Genomic DNA, 15,805 nt, shown 5'->3' on the forward strand with positions numbered 1-15,805 from the left:
TCCCCGATCGGCACCCCCAAACTCCCGCGGTCCCTCCCCCTGGCCTGCTCCACCCCAGATCGGCTCCCCCACACCCATCGGGGGTAGGGTCGGGGGCAGGGTCGGCCAACCTCTCGCATTGCCTCACCCCCGCAGGCCAGGCACCCATTGGGGCGGGCCGGCTGGACCCCACCCATGCACGAAATTGTGCATTGGGCCTCACGTCATGTTATAATTGCCAACAGTATTCAGTACAGTAACATGCTGTACAGCTTTGTAGCCTAGGAGCAATAGGCTATACCAAGTAGCTTAAATAGTAGGCTACACAATCTAAGTTTGTGTAAATACACCCAATGATGAAATGGCCTAATAGTGCATTTCTCAGAAAGCATCCCCACTGTTAAGTGGCACATGAATGTATTTTTGAAAAGAAGCAAAACATTAGATATGGCTGAAGGTCTCCATATATCAGCATATTCTTCTCTATTCCCTTTGCCTTCCGTCCTAAAAGTAACATATTTCAGAGTTCACTCTACCTATTTCTTTACATCTTTGCTATGAATGTATTCCTAAATATCTAACATTGCTTTTCACATTATGACTTTACATAAATGGTATATGTATATATACTTCTGTAACCTGCTTTTAAATTCAATATTTTGAAATTTATCCAGTTTTATACATGTAGTTTTAAATTCATTTATTTTCAAATATTATATATATTCTGAATAATGTACATAATTTATCCATTCTTTATTTTTTATTTCAGAGAAGAAGGAAGAGGGAGAGGACAGAAACATCAATGATGAGAGAGTATCTTTGATCGGCTGCCTCCTGCATGCCCCCTACTAGGGATTGAGCCTGCAACCCAGACACTTGCCCTGGCGGGGAATTGAACCATGACCTCCTGGTTCATGGATTGACACTCAACCACTGAACCATACTGGCCAGGCAATTTATCCATTCGTATGTTAGATGTTTAGACTGCTTTTTGTTGTCATAATGCTGTAATGTATATTCTTGTATATACCTTTTTTGTTTTTTACAAATGTATCAAGAAGTGAAATTGCTGGATATGTCCATTTAAAAAAAATGTTTTTATTGATTTTAGATAGAAAAGAAGGCAAAGAGAGAGAGAGGAGAGGGAGAGGAAGGGAGAGAGAAATATCGATGTGAGAGAACCATCAATTGGTTTCCTTCTGTACATACCCTGACCAGGGATGAAACCTGCAACCTGGGCATGTGATCTGACAGGGAATGGAACCCGCAACCTTTAGATGCATGGGATGATGCTCAACCAAGTGAGCCACACCGGCCAGGGCTAGATATATTCATTTTTAAATCCTACCAAATATTAACAAATAGCTTTCCAAATTACTTATGCCCATTTGTAGTTCACTGGTAGTATATGACAGTTCCTACTGCTCTATATCCTTGCCAACAATTTGTCTATCTGTGGATCAGAAATGACTCTGTCACTTACATCTGCATCCTTGATTAACAGTTAAGCCAAGCATCTTCTCATAGGTGTTGGCCATTCAGAATCCTTCCTTAATATATCTTAAAAATATAGTTTCCTATATTTTATTTATAAAGCTTTACAATTTTATTTTTTCACTTTTAGGTCTTTAATTCATATAAAATTTAGTTCTATGTGTGGTGTGAGATAGGAATCCCAATTTTACTTTTTCCATATGGATAACTGCCTCAGTATCATTTAGTAAAATACCATTCTTTCTCCATTAAGATATAATACAATATGTATTAAGTTCCATTTGTTCATGAGTATGTTCCTAAGCTCTTTATCAAATTGCACTTTGAGATGTTCTGCTTTTAACATGCCTTGACCAATATTACAATAAATCTTGATTTCTACTATATCAAGCTATATCTCATTCCATTACAAAATTATCTTACCTATTCTTGAATTTTTATTCTTTCAAATAAATTTTTAGAGGCAGCTTAGATTGCATAAAAACCCTGCTTGGAATTTTTATTAGTATGGTATTAAATTTATAGATTTGAAAAAAATTCCAATCTTTACCCTATTGAGTTCTTCCATCAAGGAAGATGGCATAACTCTTTACTTTCTTAGATTTTCGATCCCCAGTTGGGGAGCATACAGGAGGAACTGATCAATTTTTCTCTTTCACATCAACACTTCTCTTTTTCTCCCTCCCCCCTCCTCTCTCTCAAAAAAATAAAAATAGAAATAAAATTCAATAAAAATATCCTTAGGTGATTTAGGGGGTGGGGGGAGAAGATAATGGTTATGAATGACAAAAAATTATCATGTAGAAATGAAAATTGTCATGAAAATTGAATGCAGACTAGATGATACAATAGACTGTTTTTAATAATTTTAGGGTAAATGATTACAGTTGGTGTTTATATAGTTCTTTTTAGATGTATTTAAGGGCAAAAATTCATAATACCTGTTTTTGAGGGGGTTCATTGTGCTCATCTTTCAACTTTTCTGCAGCGTTAAATTTTTTATAATATAAAATTGAAAAAGTGTTGTAAATGCTACCTTGCACGTACCCTAAACTCCCTTATATATTTGCCTCATTCTGGAGTCTTTCCTGTTCCATTTATCTATCCATTTGTTCCTTACCACAATAAATTTTCCTATTTATAATAATAAAAGCGTAATATTCTAATTAGACTGGACGGCTCCGTATGGATGACCTTCCGGACAACGCCAGGGCTGCGAGGGCTGAGGCAATGGCTGCGGCTGCGAGGGCCGAGCCCCTTGCATGAATTTCGTGCATTTGGCCTCTACTTTATAATAATTTTAATATCTGAGTGGGCCTTTTCTCTGAATTCCATTTTTAGTTACTGAAATGTCTGAGAATTTCCAAGAAACAATACATAACTGAACAGGCCCTTAAACTATATTATTCTCTTGATTTTGTGATTTGAACTTATTCTTCTAAAAAAGTTGGTTTCATCTTGCTAAAAAAAAAACAACCAGTATTCAGAGTAAAAACCAATGTTCCTTCCTACACATACTTATGTGTATGTGGACATTTCCATGGGAAACAAATGTGTCCTATTAATGACACTTAAAATGTCCCTCATACCTACGTGTGCCAGAATATACTACTTCACAAGTATCAAGAGCCTACATACATACATAGATACATACTTATGTTCAGCACTCACACTAAATTCTGTACATTTGAAGGTATCTATTCCAAATGTTTGATTTGCCTACTAATTTTTCCTTGAGTTGGTGTATAAAATAGTTTCAACCTAGTATTTCATTACATGACTTTGGAAAATCAGAAGTTGGCTGTTTTGATAGATGACTAAGTTTAAAGCTTATAGTTAGAGAGTTAATAAATGAAGAAAATTTTGACCTCATACATAATAAAAAATAAGAATATACATAGAACTAATGACTGCAAATGTTAAAAATTTGCTGCTAATTATGGGGGACGAAATCATAGATGTCTGTTTTATCTTTGCACTTTAAAAAATTTCTCCAAAAAAGTACAAATAAATGTATACTAATTAGAAATCACTTAGTAGCCATTTCATACATACTAATGCAATATAATCTTAAAAAAAGAAATCATATTATCAACATTTGCCTTCAACAGAGAACTAGTAATCTAATCCCAGAAGTTTTTGCACCTAAGATTATTAATTTTCCTCTTTTTGTACTGTATCTACTTTATAGTAAAATTTTCACACTATATATACTTTATCAATTAAAATGTAAATTTTCGTTGGCTTAGTGCCATGTAAAAAGGCCAATTAAAAAGCAGTTCCTAATTTCATAACTAGATATACTCAGTTGTATTAAAACCCTAACCCAGAGAGTCAAAATGACACTGATCCTTTTATCTTCCAAATGAATTTCCAAATGATAAATGTAACACATTTTTAAAAAATAATGTAAGCCATATCTTAAGAAAAATATTTATTGATAAATAAGTATACAGTATAGTTTAGTTTGTGCTTTAAAAATTACAAAAGAAATGAATTTGCTTGAAATAACAGGTATTCCCTCTAAATAAACAACTGACTTTCTTACCTTGCTGCATCTGTGGATGTGTTGTGTAACTTGAAGGATGGGAATATGGCATGTATCCTGCAGGGCTTTGTGGGGCATATGGACTAGGCACTGGGCTATTTTGTTGTGGCATAAATCTGTTCCCAGAGCTTGTCTGTGGTGGCACAAACCGGCTAAAACCCAAAATCCAAATAAACAATATAAGGAAATAAAATAAACATGCTATTCCTTGAAATTTCACTGTCATATAATTTTCCAAACTCTAATTTGTCTAAAATACAACCTATGCAAACAGAAAAAATTTGAAAAATAGTCAGATATACAAAAATCATTCACAAATCATAATCCAGGAGTTACAATAAATAGTTTGAAAAAATTGAGATAATTCATTTATATTACTTGCATAAAAATATCCATCTGTTTAAGGTATATAAAGCCATGCTGCCCAAGTTCAACTCTATAAATTTTCTTATTTATCTAAAACACACTGGTTACGTTAACACATTATTTTGTCTGAATGAAATCAAGTTACTAAAATGATAGCCACTTCAATCAGTATATTACAGCATTTCCACTTATAACATAAGGCAAATGTTCATATAGGTTAATATTTAAGACTAAGCATTTTAATTTCTTAACTATATACAATTCACCATCACCTAAATGTATGTATACACTGTATATTCACAAGCACATTCAACGTAGAAAACATTATATAAATTACCTGGAGGGGCTATGTGAGATAGTGGTTTGTTGATAATTGGAAGATGCAGGACTACTGTGCATGGAATTCTGAGAAAGTTTATATTGAGACATCATCATTCCTAAACAACACACACAAAGATGGTAAACATATTATTTTCTTCTAGAAGTAGCCTTTAAATGATTTAAATCAGTTGTTCTTTCAAAAACATAAATATACTTTTACTATATAATTAATCTAAGAACAGATTAAATTTAAAAATTTAAAAAATTTTTACTTGCTTAAAGTCCCATCATTTAGCCTTAGAATTTGAAAAGAACTTTTAGAAGTCACTCTAGCCCTAGCCAGTTTGGTTTGGTGGATAGAGCGCCGGCCTATGGACTGCGAGGTCCCAGGTTCAATTCCGGGCAAGGGCACATACTTGGGTTGTGGGCTTGATCCTGAATGTGGGGCGTGCATGAGGCGGCCAATCAATGATTCTCTCTCATCATTGATGTTTATATCTCTCCCTCTCCCTTTCTCTCTGAAATCAATACAAACAAACAAAAAGTGAATGATATGAAATTTAAAAAAAAAAAGAAAAAAGAGTCACCCTAACCCCTGATCAAATACTACACACTTCCTTCTACAATAGGTCTTAGGGTGGTTTTCTATTAAATGGATTACTTTATTATATATATCTCCCATCCTTAGGAGCTTAATTTCACAACACTATTTGTTTCATTATGATTCAGATGTAGGTTTTTTTAAAATTTTTTAATTATTATTTTTTTTATTACAGAACAGACCTAGGTTTTTTAAAGTATTTTATTTAGGGGCCCGAAGTTTTAGCTGCTGCAATCCATCTGAAAATCTTTTGATGCAGAGCAGAATGATCCTATTATTTCTTCCACAATAGTTCTTTGCCACATATTAAAGATTAAATAAATATTTGATTAATGAGAGAAAATGTAGGGGTAGCTTTCAGATTCTCAAATTTTTTTTCAAGCTAGACACTGTTCCTTCAATTGTTACACAAATGTCACTTTGTTATATAGGAGATAAGAAAAACTCAGTTATTTAGACATTTGAAAATCAAAGATAAAATCTATCATTAACCCTGAACTTTTTAATGATATGCATAGCCTATCTTTTTGGAAGCTTCGAACATCACATTATATTCCCCAATTTCATTTCCTGCTTTTGATGTGAAAAGTGCCTTTCACCAGAAACACTGAAACAGAAGCTATGTGTTCATTTGCCAGGAATACCACAGAAGGGATTCTAGCCTAAGACAGTGGTTGAGTGAAATGAGGGCTCAAAATCACCTCAAAGTCTACCAGTAATACTAAAGTGTTTTCCTTTGTTTATAGGCTAAATTCCAACTTTTGAGCTTTCTCTTCCAATTCAAATTCAATACTAAATCATGTGTTCCATAGCTTAATAATAAATCTGGCAATATTCGTGAATATGATTAATCAATTAAGTTAAATCTTCTTGAGTTGTCTAAACTATTGCCTTCTGACTATTTTAGTCTCAAGAGCCATGCAAGTATTTGGGCTTGACAAATTCAATAAGCTGCAGACTGGAACAATGCTTCTAATTCAAAGTGCACCTAGAGTACATAAAAATTGTACCTCTGTTGGACATCATATTTTTATGACTTTTATAATGTTTATTATAAATAGGTTTTTCCTTAATAATAACTTGTCATAAACCCATTTTTTCATTGCTAAGAAACGGAAGTATAAAACCAAATACTACATAGCCATAAATGTAATCACCATCAACAATGAAACTAATACCTGGTATAATTATTTATACATGTACTGCATGTTGAAAAGCTCTGCAAATATTTTTATTGTTTGATTAATGAAAAGACTTCTTTCATACCAAGTATACAATTTTCTAAAACAAATTCCTAAAGCTCTTAGATTGAGTACACTAATACATTCTGAAATATCTAACAAAATACACTTTAAACTAGGTCTAATTTTCAAGAAATTTAGTTGTATATTAAACTGTAAGAATATTAACATCCATTTAGCTTCTTGGCTGGATTCAAGGTATAAATACAGCATTCACAGGTAACAGGCTAGCTTGTTAAAGAAGACACTTCAATTTAAGTATTACATGTTAAACAAGTTCTGATATGGATCCATAAAAAAATATACTCAAAAGTTCAATTATTATGAACCTCACCACTTTGTACATATTTGTTCTGCATACTTTTCTCCCTGAAAACGTTAGGACTCCTTGCCAGGACGGCCTGCAACAAGACTGGTATGTCGCCTTCTGGATCATCACTGCCAAGATTATCTTTCAACTCTCTGGCATTGAAAAAATAAATATCAAAAATTAAAACAGTGATTGGTTAAGAATTTCCTATTCTACATTAGTTAGATAGCAATTCACGAATGAAATTCAGAAAAGGCTGAGACAAAAATCAAGAAAAACAAATCACACAAGTATGTCTAACAATTTGATGGATTTTTGAAGATGCTATTCCTGGAAGAAACAGAATGATAAAAAATGACAAAGGAGGGTTCTTTAGGATAACCTTTTTTTCATTCCATTTTAAACAGAAAAAAAAAAAAAGCCCAAAACATACTTTATGAAACTATGAGTTTAAGGATTTTCACATCACTTTCAAAGCAGAGAACAGTCTATTCTAAACTATTCAAAATAGCCCTGGCCGAAGTGGCTGTTGGTTAAGCATCATCCCTTGCACCAAAAGGTTGCTGGTTTGATTCCCAGTCAGGGCACATGCCCAGGTTGCACGTTCGGTCCCTGATCAGGGTGTATAGCGGGGAGAGCAATCGATCGGTGTTTCTCTCTCCCTCCCTTCCTCTCTTTCTAAGATATCAATGAAAACGTAAAATAAGTAAATAAACTATTCAAAATAATAATAAGGTATAGAAGTGACAATTATGTACAGAAGTTGGAATTTGGGGTTGGAATAGATTTTCTCCATAACATCTGAATATGAGTCAGTCATTTTGAGAATGTCTTCTGAATTAAATACTATTGCCACATTAATTAAGACAAGACCCAGAGATTATGTAATTTTTTCATCTTATATTGTTTTCTCAAAGTCATGAGGAAGAAAAAACCCCAAAGCAAGTGGTTAAGCATATTCACAATTTTCAATAAACCTGAAAGTGAGTAACAAATTAAATTCATAACTATGTAAGATAAATATACTCAGTATTTTAAATTTTACATTCTGCATGTCACTGTTCCACTCATTAAATCTAACAAAAAATATTTATGAAGATGGTGTCCAATGATTAGATTCAACAAATTTCTAAGGGCAATCTTAAAGTAGCTTTCCATAAAATAAATTGTAACTATGTTTATACTGTTTCCCTTTATCCCTTAAAATATTTGGTGAAAAATGTTTAGTATGTACAGGTATAACAAATGATGTAGTATTTAGACATTGCTAAATTTCTTGAGTGCCAAATTCATATTTAGTATTTCACCTCAGAGCTATCAGTTTTAAACTGGCCCTAAAGTATGTACTGCATCTACTAGTAATGGCAGAGACTTTCCACTATCGTGTGCTTTATCCTCATTTCTCTAAATTTTAAACTGGCCCTAAAGTATGTACTGTATCTACTAGTAATGGCAGAGACCTTTCCACTATCGTGTGCTTTATCCTCATTTCTCTAAATAATGAATCTTTAAATCTAAAAATAAAAATTAAAAAAATTAAAGGATGGAAAGATACATGAGTATCACTGTGCAGTGGGATAAGGATGAGGTTTAACTTTTTATACACTTTTGCGTTGTTAAGATATAAGTACGTACTGCTTTTGCAATAAAAAGGAAAATTTAACAAGTATTCTTATGTGCCAAATTGTCTATATAAGTATATAATTTAAGTTTATATCATTTTTAATAGTCTATTGTGTAAAAACACACATCTTTGTTCAGATTGTACAATAAATCCTTGGGAAAATTAGTCCCTAATTCTGTAGTAGCCTTCCATGGAGTTAGTCTTGAGTTCTTCTTATACTTCCCATGAAAAACATGTAAGCCTACTCCAAATAAAGCTAGCAGTACTGTCCCTAGTAATTGGGAATTCTAACCACTCTAACAATACCAAGAAAAAGGGAGATACCTTCAAGAGCAACTTTAGACTTCTGCACAGATCCATCTTGATTGATATCTCAAGATTATTACAAAGTATTGAAATGATCTTTATAGAACTAAATGGGTCATAACTACTGTCTCAAAGTAACTATGGCCTACTTAAATCTCATTAATATCTCATCACAGAGGCTATATTCTCACTTGGATATTTTATATTTTAACAATAAACTATATATCTAATTTTTTGAAATAAGCAAAACCAGGATTACTGATTCTCTTATTAAGAACAAAACTTTTCACTTTATTTTAGATTGTACTTACATGTGATCTGTTGATACCTGGTTGAGGGTATGGACAAGCTGTGAAACCAAATTATCATCCCTACAGGCCAAAAGGCAATTCACCTCTTCTGCTATTCGTGCATTAAAAAGAAGGCTCTTTGTAGTTGTAGCAGGTAAAGGGGATGGAAGAGGCAGCTGGTTCAGGACTATTTGGAATAAAATCAGATTATTAGAAATTGAGTTACTGAAATAAGTCATTTTAGTGCTTATATATATTTTGGAATTAAAAATGTTATAAATATCAACATGACATTTTTTTAAATGTGAATATTATTAAAAGGCATGCCTCCTTTCCCTCAACAAACCCCAATTAACTCTACATAACTCCTAAAACATCACTTGGGAAAATATAAATTATACTACCCACTGAGAATAAAACTTAGCTCCTTTATATTTGCATTGATTTTTCCTACCTTAAATTTTTATTAACTTACTAAATAAATAAATAAATAAATAGACAAAAGGTAAGGTAAAAACTAAGTAACGTCAAAAAATTGAGAATCTAATTTATTTTTGCTTGTAAGATTTATCAGAATCACTAGTACTCTCACATAAAGAAACCAAATAACAAAACCTTACTCTTCACCAGATAGACAAGTAACATGCTTTTTAACGGCTTAAGTAAATACAAACATAAATGTTCATTTTAGCAGAACATTCATAGAACAGGACTCTGGAGGTAGAAGAATATCTAAAGTTTTTTGCTTTAAGTTATAAATTCCTAAATAGTTCTCTCCTCTCTTCACTCTATTCTAAACAGCAAACAAAAGAACATAAATGTTTTACAGTACTTTGTTTTTGGCTTAATTTCTAAGCACCTATATAGTATAGCAATCATGCTGCTCAGGTCCAATCGGTACTAACAAGATTTTTATTAATAAAAACCCAGGAAACAAATTATGTCTTGCTGAGATAATGGGGAAGACAAACAAAAAGAAATATCTGGTAGTATATTTGATTCTGCACTCAAACAGACTGTATGAGTTTATGCCTTACCTATAACAAAGTTATAAACTAAACAGTTTTAAGTTTTCTTAGCTGAGTTATCCTAAACCCACCTACTACTTGTTACTTCAGACCTCATAAACTAGCCTGCTACTTTCCTAACCTCAAAGCTGTACTCTGTTATCTCTCTTACCCCTGCTAAATCCAGCTGGAAATTAACAGAAAAATATTATTTGGGGAATACTGAACACAGATAAAAACATTTCTTGAAGTAATTTTCTCATAGCTCCTTTATAATAAAGCCCTAAACCTTGCATAAAGTTACACAAAGAAAAGTATGTCAACTTCTCACCTTCTATCCTTCCTTCTCATATAATTTTTTTCTCTTCATTTATTCAGGTAAGATGACATAGGGACTAATATTGTGGGTAGCTTTTTGCACCATTACCCAGGGACAAAGAATTACAGTTGCTTACCAAAAGAGTAAGCCCCTAAAAAATGTTACACTACGTAAATCTCAAAAGAATGACAATGTTCTTTTAAATTTAACTGTTCAGAGTAAAATAGGCAGTTGATATCTATGACAAACTCCAAGAGATGGATACTGAGCATGATATCCAAAATAACCATCACTAAAAATTAGGTTGTTGGGCTATCCAATTTTCTTTGAAGGGCAGTTTTAGTTACCATTTCTCTAAGTGCTTTTTAAAAAGTCTGTATCAGTTCTTATATGCAAACCAATGCTTCATTTTTTATTTTTCTTAATGCTTGGTCTCATCAAAGAAGCACATAGTACCACTTCCTAATGGGTCCAAAGTAAGATCTTACCTACTAGCAGCTGACTACACAAGTTTTGTTACTTTCATATGTATGCCAACAAATCTAAGGAAATAATGATGTTTATCATTCAAAATCTAAAATCTTAAAAAAAAATTCTTTTGTTACAAATAATTTTTGGTGTAGTCCCTCTAAAAATCATTGTCAACACAGAATAGAACATAAATTAGATAAATTAACCAAACTTACGGTCTGTGAGACTTGCAATCCCCGCAAGAGTAGTGATGGGGACATGGGGCATATCCCCATTCATCCTGAAGTTCTGGAATGGTGTTGCCGATAAAAATACTTAGTTCAGGTGCCAGCTGTCATTACTTCCCATTTCCCAAACACTAAAATGAAAAAGATACAATTATTTGTAATATGCCAAATATATTACTATTAGGGAAATGCTTATAAAATATAAATTTCTCTGCTTTTCTCGTTTGTTCAACCTATGTAACCACAGCCATAGTTCATGTACTATGTTAGGCACTGCAAAGTGCTTTGCATGTATTAACTTATTTAATCCTCCCAACAAACAAGTAAGGTAGGTACTATTATTTTCTGCATTTTACTGAGAAAATTTACAGGGAATTTAAAGTAATTTGTGGAGCAAAGATTAGAACCCAAGCAATCTGTTTCAAGAGTCTCTGTTACCAGCAGACTGTATTACTAGACAAGGATACTAAATTTTGACAAGCACTATAATTCCTTTGCACATCATTAACATTAAAATCTAGCCTCAACTCACCTTACTAGCTATGTTTCTCACTACTTTCCTTCATAAACCATCCTCTCCAATCAAGCTGATAAAATTACCTTGAATCCACCTTGTGGTTCCTCATTGTTATTTATTTCATAATATATCTCCCTACCTAGGTAGTCCATTTATACTTGAGTCCAATTCTTATAATTCTTTAAGATCCATGGCAAGTTCCCACTATTTCATGAAACCCCATACAAATTCAGCCAAAAGCCATTTTACCTCAATCTATTCCGAATTTACAACATTTATTGCCCAACATTCTTTGTAAATAATTATATATTCCTTTGTGATATTTTGTTGAAACATGTCTGTTTCATTCTTGTATAATTACCTAATGCTCATGTACTTATCTTCCTATCGCTGCATGCTTCTTATCAATCAGTCAATCAATCACATAATATATAAACACAGGCAGGACAAAGAAAGACATGTATTGTTAACATTTTAATATTCTTATACAATGACTTAGTTGACAAATATTCAGTTTTTACTATGATATTACTGTGTGTGTGTATAGACATTTTATAAAATTTCTGAACACCCTTTCCATTATTCTGTTCAATGACCCCCAATTTTTCTCATCTTAATTTCAACATGTGGTTTTTGGAAGATTTATCTTTCCTTTAACAATATTTGTGTGAAAACTTTCTTTTTGAAGTATATAAGACATTTTAATAAGTGCACATTTATCAAAGATATTCCTTAATTAAATACATATAAACTTATGAGCAAATAGAGGTATACTCCACATCAACTAAGACATAGTGCTAAAATGGAAAGCTGAATAGTAATTTTCAGTTTAAAGATTTCCCTTTTTTAGGGGGTTGTCAACTTCAAAACAGTGAAATAACACTACTAACTACTTTTACTCATACATCTTACTTTGCAAGTAAGTTTTTCTTTTTTTAAGTAGAGGTATACAGGTAGTTAAAATTAAGAATTTTCTTTATCCTCAAACACTTTTATTATAAATATAAGATAAACTGACAAAAGCTCACAAAACATATATGTGTCGTTTAACAGAGTTACAAAGTAAGCATCCACAGAACCACCATCCATAAGGCAACTTAGTTCCTTCTAGAGCGGAACAGCCACCCAGTCCTTTTGATAATCATTTCTTTTTTCCCTTTGTAATTTAATTACCTTTATAAACACACTAAGGGCCTGGTGCATGAAGATTCATGCACCTGGGGTGGGTCCCTCAGCCCGACCTGCACTCTCTCCAATCTGGGAGCCCTCTCCAATCCAGGAGTTTCTGTCTGTCTTTGCAATCATATGAGCAAACTGTCTGAGACCCCCAACCCAGTTTGGTTTGTTGCTCACAGAATAATAGAGGCATTTTTTTCCCCCTTTGCTTCATCGGTGGAGATTTCCTGGAAGTTTTAGGATATCTTCCCTTTAATTTCCTAGACACTCTGATTTTACTTATGTCTCTCACCTTTGCTTTCCCTCCATCCCCCACCGCAACAGTAACTTGCTCCAGGCTCACTTTGCTCTAATGTCTAGGACAGTGATGGCGAACCTTTTGAGCTCAACGTGTCAGCATTTTGAAAAACCCTAACTTAACTCTGGTGCCATGTCACATATACAAATTTTTTTATATTTGCAACCATAGTAAAACAAAGACTTATATTTTTGATATTTATTTTATATATTTAAATGCCATTTAACAAAGAAAAATCAACCAAAAAAATGAGCTCGAGTATCACCTCTGACACACGTGTCATAAGTTCGCCATCACTGGTCTAGGAAATCCATCTGCCACCAGAACTATGATTCCCCCCAGCATTCGTGCTCCCCACACTCTAGGTTTTCCCTTTCTGCTCTGTCTCCGTCCCACGGCTTCCCACTCTGCCACGTCCCCCCAAGCCTCCGGCTCTCCTGCTCTGCTCTCCGCCCGGTGCCTTGGGGGAACAACCGAGGGGGCCATGACCCCCAAGATGCCGGCTCTCCCGCTCTGCTCTCCGCCCGGTGCCTGTGTATGCAAATTAACCTGCCATCTTTGTTGGGTTAATGTGTATACTCACTCCTGATTGGCTGGTGAGCAAGCGAAGGGATGGTCAATTTACATGTTTCTCTTTTATTATATAGGATTTTTTCCCCTAGTAGCTGGCCAAGGAAAAAACACTGCTTTCCTTTGGTGAATGACTGATACAAAATTTGCTAGTAGAAGCCCACTGAAAAGAAATGGCAAAGGAAATAGTATAGAAAAGAATCCTTGGCTATCCAATATTTGTCCTTTTGTTTCACTGTGGACTTTAGTGTTTGAAGTTATTAATTTGATTCTTTAATCATCACTAAAAAAATATTTTAAAAACTACATATTTAGCAATTGTGCCATGCACTAAAACAAAAAAAAAGCAAATAGAAAGAAATCAGAATGTAAAGCCTGATAGAGGTCACCAAAACACAACGAATTTTTTCTAAGTAAGGCTAATAAGAAAGTTTCAATTTGTGCTTAGTAATTGATGGGGTGGGGGGATGTTGTGAGAAAATTATGTACAGAACAGCATGAAAAACACCTTGTTGCCACACATGACTCGCTGTTGTACATATAAATTGTCATAGTCAAGCAGTTAAGTAACAAGTGACCATGTTTAATTATTTAATTGGGAGGATAGGCACACATAAAAAAACATATTGAAGAGAGTTCTATTGTGGGCTACCCAACTTTATTCTGTTTTCCTAAATCCCAGGTAACATATAAAGCAGACCCAACCTGAGGCTGGAATTTTTATATTAAAAATGATTTACATAATTAGTTACCACATATGAATTACTAGATTAATAATAAACCTAAACACAAGATTGTGCTTTTCATAGTGACATGATGCATCTGAATACTCAAATGTCAACTCAAAACTGGAAGTGAGGGAGGAAGGGAAACAACAATTCTTGTTTGATTTAAAAAATGCATTAAGTATGGTTGTCAGTCATAGTGACCGGTCGTTCCACTGTCATTCTGCCATTCAGTCAATTTACATATTAAGCTTTTATTATATAGGATAATCAGTTTTCTTCTTTGTTCTTAGCAAATATTTCATACATTTTTATACAAACCAACTTTAACAAAAGTTCCCATTACTTAAAAAGGTCCCAGCTGATTACTAGTTAAATTGATTTGCAAAAGCCTACAGAGTAATTATATGATGTCTAATCATAACAAAATATACAAAAATATAAGCTGCATCAGGAAAAAATAATCCTGAGCCTTGGAATTCGATTTAAATTAAAATCTTTTTTGTCCTGACTGGTTTGGCTCAGTGGATAGAGCGTCGGCCTGCGGACTCAAGGGTCCCAGGTTCGATTCCGGTCAAGGGCGTGTACCTTGGTTGTGGGCACATCCCCAGTAGGGGGTGTGCAGGAGGCAGCTGATCGATGTTTCTCTCTCATCGATGTTTCTAACTCTCTATCCCTCTCCCCTCCTCTCTGTAAAAAATCAATAAAATATATTTTTAAAAAAATCTTTTCTACGGAGAGGTCATTCAGGATATTTCCAAGTGCTGCTATGAATTATTTGGGTTCCTATTACATCTCCCACAGAAAATATTTTCACACCTTCTTTTCCACTGCAGAAGAAACAGCCCATCTCTAACCCCTAATAAAGGTTGAGACTATATCTTATACCATGAGACCATTTCCTATGCAATGGTATTAGAAATGCAAAATCAGTGAAGATTTTATTTCTTTCTAAGTGAAGGTTAGATCTTAAAGAACTATAACATTTATATACAGACTTAAATTCTGACCATAAATAACATATTTGATGATACATAATTGAATCTGAGATATGAGGAAAACACTTCTATGTAAAATTACTGAATAGTCCACAAGAGGGCACACTTTCAACTAATGTAAAATTTTTAAATTCTTTTTTTTTTTTTTTACTGGTCTATTAAAGTTTGGCCAGATTCTTCTGAATTGTGTTATTCAACACCAATAGAAAGCAACAGATCCTGAGTTTGTAATTTTTAAAATTATGTATTTTTATTGATTTCAGAGAGGAAGGGAGAGAAGCACTAATCGGCTGCCTCCTGCACATCCCACACTGGGGATTGAGCCTGCAAACCCGGGCATGTGCCCTGACCGGGAATCAAACCGTGACCTCCTGATTCATAGGTCAACGCTCAATCACTGAGCCACTCTGGCCAGGC

General features: G+C 33.8%; 1 protein-coding gene across 3 annotated transcripts in view; it reads right to left on the bottom strand.

Annotated features, from left to right (window-relative positions):
• Positions 1 to 15,296, bottom strand: part of NIPBL (Nipped-B homolog (Drosophila)) — a 114,719-nt gene extending 99,423 nt beyond the window's left edge. For 2 of the 3 annotated variants that reach the window (XM_014544874.1, XM_005872582.2), the window contains exons 1-6: positions 15,210 to 15,292; positions 11,093 to 11,235; positions 9,102 to 9,267; positions 6,885 to 7,012; positions 4,725 to 4,824; positions 4,022 to 4,173 (exon numbers count right to left, since the gene is read on the bottom strand). In XM_014544874.1, coding sequence (XP_014400360.1) covers positions 4,022 to 4,173; positions 4,725 to 4,824; positions 6,885 to 7,012; positions 9,102 to 9,267; positions 11,093 to 11,156 — 610 coding nt within the window. In that variant the 5' untranslated portion in view covers positions 11,157 to 11,235; positions 15,210 to 15,292. Of the gene's footprint in view, positions 1 to 4,021; positions 4,174 to 4,724; positions 4,825 to 6,884; positions 7,013 to 9,101; positions 9,268 to 11,092; positions 11,236 to 15,209 lie in introns of all 3 variants that reach the window. The other variant, XM_005872584.2, reaches the window with a different exon arrangement.
• Between the last annotated feature and the right edge of the window lie 509 nt (positions 15,297 to 15,805).

The sequence above is a fragment of the Myotis brandtii genome, unplaced genomic scaffold, assembly GCF_000412655.1.
Source record: "Myotis brandtii unplaced genomic scaffold, ASM41265v1 scaffold384, whole genome shotgun sequence".
In the NCBI taxonomy this organism is placed as follows: Eukaryota; Metazoa; Chordata; class Mammalia; order Chiroptera; family Vespertilionidae; genus Myotis; species Myotis brandtii.